Source organism: Haliaeetus leucocephalus, unplaced genomic scaffold, assembly GCF_000737465.1.
Source record: "Haliaeetus leucocephalus isolate CR32 unplaced genomic scaffold, Haliaeetus_leucocephalus-4.0 Scaffold1014, whole genome shotgun sequence".
Taxonomy (NCBI): domain Eukaryota; kingdom Metazoa; phylum Chordata; class Aves; order Accipitriformes; family Accipitridae; genus Haliaeetus; species Haliaeetus leucocephalus.
In genome coordinates, this window is record NW_010973450.1 from 2,860,903 (window position 1) to 2,870,606 (window position 9,704).

At 48.2% G+C, this 9,704-nt stretch overlaps 1 protein-coding gene across 1 annotated transcript in view; it reads left to right on the plus strand.

Annotated features, from left to right (window-relative positions):
- Nucleotides 1-4,387: 4,387 nt before the first annotated feature.
- The window catches only part of IL12A (interleukin 12A), an 8,109-nt gene continuing 2,792 nt past the window's right edge, over nucleotides 4,388-9,704 (plus strand). Inside the window, exon 1 of the mRNA XM_010585004.1 lies at nucleotides 4,388-4,444. Within this exon, the coding sequence (XP_010583306.1) occupies nucleotides 4,388-4,444 (57 nt within the window). The remainder of the gene's footprint in view (nucleotides 4,445-9,704) is intronic.

Below are 9,704 nucleotides of genomic sequence, written 5' to 3' on the forward strand. Positions count from 1 at the left end.
TTCTGGGGAGCAGGGAAGGGATCCTCATCGCTGAGTTCTCGTCCTGCACCTTCCCGCTGCCTTGGAACGTAAGGTTTGGGGAGAAAAGGCACCCCAGTCCCCACGTCGGTGCACAGATCAAGAGCCTGCAGCAGGTATTTTGGGTTGGAAGACGTGACTAGAGGTTGCGCACTCATATTTGGGCTGCCTTTGAGCTCAACATCACGCCAGCAGCCTAGCACAGCCCACTTGGAAACGGTTTGGGTCTCCTGCAAAGCCCTCGCAGGGCCAGCAGCTGGATGTAGCCATGAGCAAAAACGAAGCCTCTGGGCTCTCGGTGCCTTTGCCAAGGGAAGGAGAGCAGCTGGAAGAGCCACAGGCCCCGTCCGCAGGGCAAACACAGGGTTTCTTCTTCCCCAGGTTTGAATTTGCTGCTTGTAGTGAACACCCAGCTCCAGCTTGGGGAAATAAGATTGACTTTGTCACAGTTCACAGCGCCCAATGCACATGCTTGCAAGTAACCCCATTTAATTTTCTGTACTCTGTATAAAATCCAGTATAGCAATTTTTTTCTTAATCAAAACCACGAGCGGATACCTGGGGACAGCTGGACTCATTTATAGCACTACCAAACATTTTCTCCTCTCTGTACTGTACCTCCTCCGTGCTAGTTGACGAGCAGGGGCTGTCCTGGTGCTGGGACATGCAGAGCGGTCGATGCTGCCTTGGTCTGGGAGGAGAATACCCGACCTGACCACATCAGCAGTTCTGCTCCTCGCCCAGCTTTGCAGCACGCGTTTGCCACCGCTCCTCCCTGTCTAAGCCCAATTCTCCCCGGGAGCAGCTGTACCCCTTACACCTCAGCTGTGACCCTGTCCCCAGCACACCAATTCCCCTCTGCAGGATGTCTTTGGGGTGACGTTCCCGGCCCAGCCCTGCACTTACGCACTCCGCAAGTTTCTTTACGAGCAGCAGCTTCCTCTTCCAGCAGAGGAAGACCCAGCAGTCAGGCGGCACGGAGCGAGCGGCGAGCCCGGTTGCGGCCGGGTGATTGACCCCCCGCATTGCCCTGGGGGTCCTTCTGGCTCCACAAATAAATCTGGGACCAGCAGCTTCTTTGGGTTGGCTGCAAAGTCTTTGCTCCCCACCAGTTAGGGCTTCGTAGGACGTATTGCCAAGCCAGCTGTGCGCAGGAGATGCCATATGCGTGCCGGGCTACGGTGAGAGATAACAGAGGTTCAAATACCCGCAAGATGACCTCAAGGGAAGAATCTGTCCTGGTTTCAGCTGGTATAGAGTTAATTTTCTTTCTAGTAGCTGGTATAGTGCTATGTTTTGGGTTCAGTATGAGGAGAATGTTGATAACTCACTGAGGTTTTCAGTTGTAGCTAAGTAGTGTTTGTACCAAGCCAAGGATTTTTCAGCTTCTGATGCCCAGCCAGCAAGAAGGCTGGAGGGGCACAAGAAGTTGGGAGGGGACACAGCCAGGACAGCTGACCCAAACTGGCCAAAGGGGTATTCCATACCATGTGACGTCATGTCCAGTATATAAACTGGGGGGAGTGGGGCTGGGGGGATTGCCGCTAGGGGACTAACTGGGTATCAGTCAGTGAGTGGTGAGCAATTGCATTGTGCATCACTTGTTTTTTATATTCCAATCCTTTTATTATTATTATTGTCATTCTATTATTGTTATTATATTATCATTATTAGTTTCTTCCTTTCTGTTCTATTAAACTGTTCTTACCTCAACCCACAAGTTTTACCTTTTTCCTTCCAATTGTCTCCCCCATCCCACTGGGTCGGGGGGGGAGTGAGTGAGCAGCTGCGTGGTGCTTAGTTGCTGGCTGGGGGTAAACCACGATGACACCTAAGGAAAAAAAATAAAATCCAACACGTATGAGCATAGCTCACAGCTCTCCACATCACTCTGTCTAATTTCGGAGGGCTGCTCCTCCCAGGTGTTGGGTACCACGACCACTGCTCCTCCCGGCTCTTGGGGGAGACAGCTCTGGGTGCTACCTTACCTCCGCACCCTCGTTAACAGGGCCCGTGATGAACGAAGCCTCCCCGCTGCCGAGGTGAAGCCAAACACAACCAGGGCAGCAGCTCTCCCTTGACTCGTGGTGAGCCAGCAGATCCTCAGCGAAAGGCTGTCGGTGTCCCCGTATCACACCCAGATGCTCGTCCTTGGGCTCTGGAGTGGAGCCGGTGCCACCGCACTCTCCTGAGCCTGTGGAAATGAGGGATTATTTTGCTTAACAAGACCGCACAGCCTGCCCAGCCCCACGGCTGTCACTGGGGCTTTTTTTTTTTTTTTTTGCTTCCTTTGCACTGGGCAAAATGCAGCTCTCCACACTCGCTGGCAGGAGTCGGCCAACGCATGCAGGTTCCCAGGACCCAGCGGGGAGTCTGCTCCTCTGAGCAATCACACAGCCTTCGGGAAAAGAACTGGAAGTAGCCCACATGTAATTATACAGCTTCAAAGAGTTTAAATGTGATGTTTCTTTTGTGCTCTAATCAAACCAAATCCAGAAATTTCTATTATTTTGATTATTTTAAAATTAAACCAAAATCTGTTACACCTACCTTAAAAATAATTTCAAACTCAAACCTGTTAAGTTTTTGTTCTGTGACCAATATATATATTTTCCTTCCCACTGACCACTTCCAGTTAGCGGAGCTATAGCCACAGCCCAGACACCGCGACAGGGTCCGAGCGTGCGAAGGCAGACGCTGGGCTCGGGACGGGCGGCTTTCCTTTGCCGATGCCGATGCCGAAGCACGCAGCCAGCTGTGAAACGAGTTGTTAACTCACCTGCAGAGCCCCTCACTCGTATTTAGTGGAAGACAGCTAAAGAAAACCAGCACTCAGGCCCCGAAGGGCTTCAGTCACCCAGCCTAAGGATCTTGCCCTCCTACAACTGCTGATTCTCCAGGCGAAGGCAAGCCCCGTCCTTGGCTTGTCCTCTCCTGGCTGTGCCAGCCCGCAGGACGGAGAGCAGCATTACGATCCACCCCCCAGAAGTGACTTCACATTGAGAAAAAACAAGCTAATATGGATTTGTAATGGGTTTCATTCAGAGCAACCTGGAACGCTAAATAAAAATATTTTTTTAAAGGCCTTGAGTTGAAACACAAGCTGTGATTGTGCTGTGTGTTCCCGTTATCATTCAGTAAGGTGTTTTTCTTGCGGCTTGGTCTAACCTGGAGACCGTGGCTCTGCCACAAGCACAGACCTGTGTCCGGCTGCCCCCCCGGACCCACAGCGGATTAAAAAGAAAGAGATGCACAGCCCAACTGGCGGCGGTTAAAGAAAGCTTTCACATGGCATTTGTTAGGATTCAAACCGGTTTAATGCTTCCCAGTCTTGCCGTATGGGCACGGCCAAGATCTGCTTCCCTGTGCAGCGGGAGAGCTGCCACCCAACGCCCCTGAACTGGATTCACGTGCTTTTGAAATCCTTCCTCCTTTCATTTCTGAGGATGAGGCAATCTGTAATTTGAAATTAGAGAAGCTGCTGCAAATATCTTTAATGTTCTCATTCGGGATGGTTTTAAGAGCCGAAGGCTGCTTTGCCTGCGAGGTGGTCGCCTTCCCCCCCCAGATTCAGCAAACGGAGCAAGCAAGTTAGTTAGTCCACGTGCTTCTGTAACCTTTCTTCAGGAATTACTGCTCACACAGAGCTTCAATTATCCTGAAAACCTACAAGCATACATGAGCTGGGTGCTCTCTCGTCCTTAAGTAACTGGACAAAAAGCCTCTATTTTCCCGTACCTGTTACCAGCTGGGCCTTCCCTTATTTGACCTACTGGGAATTAATCTCTGGGAACAGCTAATATATGAATAATCTTTGGCCTAATAAGGATAATACATACATATTCAATGTATTTGTGGTACAGAAAATTGGAAGTTGAACGGCACTTGCTCGCACATGTAACCTCTACTTTACGCCCACGTATAATCCTTACTCCTGCAAGGACGACGGCTGCTCTGGTCGCTCCTAGTGACCTTTGCAGGGTCCGAGCCATCCCAGCACACGCTGCCCATGTCTGGCAGACAAAATACCGCCCTGTGATGCCAAAAGTGCTGGGTTTCGCCCATGAAGAGACATTATTTTCTTCTAACAATCGCTTTAGTGGAAAGGACCGCACCCTTTCCCACCAAGACCGAGGGGTTGTGATCTCCTTTCGGTCAGGGCTTCATTTCACCAAGACTGCATTATTATTTTTTTACTCTCACCAAGGTAAAGAAAAAATAAATTTAAACGTGATCCCACCCGTACAGCACATCACCGCGTGCTTCACCCCAGGGTGGGCCGGGTGTTCGAATAACTCCTACCAAATACGTGTTCTTGGGACTGGAGCTGGGTTCCTTCTCTCACCAGAGAACGCTGTAAGCGTGAGTCATGCCAGCAGCTCTCCGGGTATCCCCGGGCACTCGAAACTCTGACCTGTGTGTGTTGGTAAGTATTCTCGGGTATTAAATCATTGGCTGGCTCAGCGCCTGAAAGCACAGACCCTTTCTCCATCCTCCTTCTTCACTGTGGGGTGAAGGGTTGAATCCATCATTAATGTGATTCAGACAATCACTTTGCATCAAAGAAATGAAAAAAAAAAAAAAAAACCAAACCATCACGCTGATGCATCTCCTGGTCAATCAATCTCAACGCTCCTTTTTTTCCGCGGGTGCAAGACCGCTGCCAGGTGAAACAGCGAATACAAAACCAGCAAGAAGAGAGCATGACCACATCCCCCCCTTCTCCCATCACAGCTCTCCTCCTGCCTGCCCGTCGGGTCAGAGCCCCAGCATCGGAACCCGTGAGAGACTTTGCCCCCGCAGACGGGACATAAAAGGGTGGGATGAAAGAACAGAAAAAAAAAAGCACCCGGAGATGAGAAATGCTGCAGTGGGTGGAAACAGAAAGCAAGAGCGAAAGAGGGACTGTCAAATGCGCCGGCAGCACCGCGCTCAGCAGAGGCCAGTGCTCCCTTCCCACATGCGAAACCACAGGCACCGCGCCGCGAGCCCCAGCCGCATTACTCACCCCGGTGTTTTCGGGGTTTAGGGGAGCAAAGACCACAAGGGGACAAAGGAGGATCCCACGGGAGTCCTGAGGTCCCAGGGTGGTGGGCAGGAGAGGCACCACCTCTCCATGCTTTGATGGAGGGACCCCAGCCCCGTGAAAGTCCTCGCAGGAGCTTTTTATTTCTATTCGTGTCATAAAACTTTAAAACAAAACCCACAGGGTTGGTGGAGAGTTTTATCCACATCACCAAGGTTGTTTCTGTGGGTAGGGGTTCCTGAAGCCTGCCCACATCTTTTATTTTCTGTAAAGCATCGTGAGAGAAGTACGGCGATCCCTTAGAGTGACAATGCTGAGATTGGGGTCAATGTTCCTTTAACAGAAAGCTTTGCAGTTAAAACGCAGCCAGTTGATGAGGAGGGAAAAAAAATCAGCTCCTACATCCAATTGAAAAAGCTGCCGAAAAAAGTTTGGGCTAAAAAAAAGCGTAACTCCTGGCTTATCTCAGGCATAGCTTGATTCAGTAAAAACCTTCCTTTCCCCCCACCATGTTCAAGGATGCTTTTCAAACAGTCCTCCCATTTCAGTGGGAGAAGTTACCTGCCCAAAACATAACCATTCAAAATACCTGTGTGCTTTTTTAGGGACTGACAGCACCTCTCCAGCGGTCATGGCCAGCTCCATCCCTTTTCCCCGAAAAAGGCCGTACCCTGGCATGTGGCTTTGAGCTTTGGAGTGGAGCCTCCAAATAACACCCGCTGAATTTGGGGGTCCCCAGTCGGGCTGGCCACCTAAGGACACGGAGCTGCCAGGCTGTGACCTGAAAGCCAACAGCCAGAAATTCACAGTGAAGAGGGGAGATGCTGCGGTACCCAGCAGGGTCACGGGGAAAACCGCTCGGACTCCGGCGAAGGCTGGAAGAGAGGAGAGCCAAGGGGTGCAGGTGATTAACACCCAGAATCTTACGGGTTTCAGTGCGCTGGCTGCGGGTTCAGGAAAGCCACTCTGACTCAGAAATAACGTTTAATTATGTGACTTTAGCTTTCAAATCAATGAAACTTCAGCACATGCTTAGGGTTACGTATTTCAGGGAATTCCTCAATGAATAAGCACCAACAGCCAAAAAAACACCAGGCAAGTTTCAAGTCTTTGCTTTCCCATTTGATGGAGTCATTGGCTCCCAACATAAATCAGAAGAAATGTTTCTGTCAGTGAGGCTATTTTGGTGAGATATCTGACCCCAGATCTGCCAAAAAAATTATCCAGGAGCAAAAAAAAATTATCCATGATCAACCCTCCATATCTGAGAGAGGTAAATAGTATAAAAATTAGTTTTATTTACTGAAGCATCCAGAAATCTTATTCCACACAACCGTTTGCTGTTCTTCTTATGTAGCAACTATCTACAATTAACTGTCAGCCTAGCTGTGATATAATCATGCTGCAGCTTTAGTTTATCTATGTATATAATTATTGCATAATTATATATATAAAAAATTATTGCATAATTATATATAATTATAATTATGGGGAATAGGGCTCTCCCACAAATAACCCATCTCTTCCCGTTGAAGATACGTTACAAGTCACTACATGACCTTCACAATGGGTTTGAGAGCTGGCCTGCTAAAGAAGAAAATTCATGTAGTTTTACATGTTACAGGAGAAATAGCAGCACACAACTAGAGACCCGGTTAGGAAATATCCCTAACCACCATTTCACCGCAGCACACAGCTGGCGATGGAGAAGATGGCGTGTGATGTTCACGGCTCTTCATATGTAGCTTACTCCAAAAGCAAGGTGGTCTTCATTTAGCTTGGGCTTGGAGAGCAACCATGAAGACAAAAATTAGATTTCTATTCGTAAGAGGGGAGAGAAGGCGAGCCAAGACTGAAAGAAGGGTTAGCACTGCAGCACCTTGTGTCAGCACGCATTTCCAGGAAACTCCCAGCTTTTTAGAAGAGTGTGGCTGGAGAAGATCCTATTTCTCATCACTCGCGTATACAGTCCTCAAAACTAAACTGAACTGGGGGTTTTGGTTTTTTCTAATTGGGTTTCTTTATTATTATCGTTTTTCCTTTCTTTTTCAAATAGGATTTTTAGGTATTGTTTTGGTTGAGTGCAGCATAGCCAAGAACCCAATTTCACCCGATTTGACTACAGTAATGTTACAGTTTTACAGCTAGACCCAGAACGGTTCTTATTTTTCGCTGGAGGTTAACTTCAGAGAGAGCAAGAGCAATTTATGGTTGAAATAAAGCCAGCGGAATTACATTTTCTCATGTAAAATCATACAACTTCCAACAGTTTTAATAGACCATGGTAAGCAATTACTGCACTGTATTTCTAAATGTGTACACGATACATCCCTATCTTTGTTGCTTTAATAACAAATGCATCGCTCCACCCGTATAATCCTTCGTTTGCCTGATGAGATGGGTACCTGAGATCAAGACACCATATGCAGTAAAAAGGGCATGGATCTTTCAATTTCAAAAGAACTTGCTTTTCACTTCTGGATGCTGCTGACATAGAAAATATTATTACATCTATCCCCCCAAAATAATAGTAATATTAGATGTCAGGCTATATATAACCACTGGTCAAATATAGGGTGCTTTGAGGTGAAGGAGGCAGACAGATGGATGAGGCTAGGAATGAAAAACAGATATAACATCTGCCCAAAATAAACGTATCCTCAAGACTTTATTACCTCATTGCTAGGACCTAGGAGTTAATAACTTTTAGACATCACTTTGAGACAAATCTCAGTAAAAAGTGCCTTACAAAAGAGTGCCCTCATGTTCAGTCCACGGCCGAAATGCAAGCGCAGTCAGGCAGAGAATACAGATATGGTACAAATTGGGCAAAAGGAGCAGAAACTGGCCAGGCTCAACTCACCACCCATCCAAACCGGCACAACCACCATATTAACATCATGTTCAGCATCTGCCCCGGCGACTCGCACCCCAATACCTGTGGGGTTGCTGCTCCGGAGGGATTTGGGTCTGCAGAGTACAATTACAAGTGCTGGAGCTTCAACAGGTCTCCAGATTTATCTGGATCCTGCAATAGGTGTACAAGGATCTTCAGCAGCCAGGCATGGCAAGGACTTCAATTTCAGATGTTAGCAGGAAAATAAAATGAGTGGTGACAATGGTACCATCCGGGCATGGTTCTTTATAGATAAGTGAGAAAAACCTTCCTATTTGTAAAACAGCAAATGTAGCAACATTCAATTATTTCTTCTTCTGCCAGGAAAAAAATCACTCACCAGTATTAGGATATATTCCATTTTATCAGCAAATTAAACCCACCCAGTGTTTCAGTAATCCATTACCTAACCGTTGGGCTGAGGGAGCACTGACCAAGAAAGCATTTCTGCTTTGGAAACACTTGTGCAACAACAGGAGACTCCTTGCAAATTATCTGTGAGCCATATACGGTGAGAGACAGAAATTATATGAAGAAAGCAAAATATAGCTCAAGGTTTTGCATAAAAGGGAATCGGAAGCGTCCTGCTCGCGTGGCTGTCCCGCTTGCGTAGCCTGTATTTTTCAGCTGGGGGCTGCCGGGGGTCCCTTTGGAGGTGAAGTCCTCCGGGAAGATGCTCTTGCCAGCCCAGCAGCACACATTGGGCATCCTCTAGCCCCAGTTCTCCCCCCCACCTCACTGCCTCGGGTCACAAAGAAATCCCTCCGGGAGCTGGGACACAGCAGCGGGAAGGAAAGTCCTCTCTCCTGGCCCACGGGACGGTGGAGAAGAGGCACCTCCGCGCGCAGCCGCCCCCGAGATCATCGCTCTGTGCACAATGCCCGTTCAATAGCAGCTGCATTGAGAGACCTCTGAAGGTATTTGGGCTAAGTATCCCTCCTTTCGGCCAAAGAACCCTAACTAATATCCCAGTACATGGCTAAGTGCAGCACAAAGGAGAAACTGTTGTCCAAATTGTGCGTCAGTGCCCCACCTGAAGAGGAACCTCATGCCCTGCCGCTGAAGGCAACGCTATGACTGAGCATTGGGCAAAGAAACCTGGAAAGCCAAACTGACGCCTTTTCAAGAACATGCATGCAAGCATATTCGGAAGGTCTCTTTCACTTCTGTGTCAGAAAAAAAAAGTCTCCTACACAAGATTAAAACCACAGCCTAATGACTAGTGCAGAAATGGAAAACACACGGTGAAAATGGAAAATTATGCAGTGCTGGTATTCTAGCAAAGTAAGCCTTTAGACACGCCACAGCCTTCTTATGGGAAACAAGATGTCAATTAAAATAAAAAGAACCTGAAAATGCAATATAAAACTCTTGATTCATCCTGCTCCCTTCCAAGTCGATAGCAAAACTCCCATTGACTTCATGGCAGACCCGACGGATAGAAAAGTTTCCTACAGCCTTTTGGCCAGGCTAAGTACGGCCACGTGGACTAATGTTGGAATATTCGGCCATCATACCGAGTATATCGGCCAAAGGCAAGTTTCCAGGCGGGTTTTAGCGAGCGTTCATTAACGGCATCACGCCGTGACGGTTTTTAATAGCAAAGAACAGAAATGGAAAAGCGTCTCCACGTGTCCTACGCATCCTTTAAGCCGTCCCAGTTCGCCCCAAAGCTCTCAGCGAGGGCGACAGCCCCAGCTGAACGCCTTTCCACCCTCCACCGCATCTGCCCCGCAGCATCCCCAGCCGGCCTCCGCCGCCGGT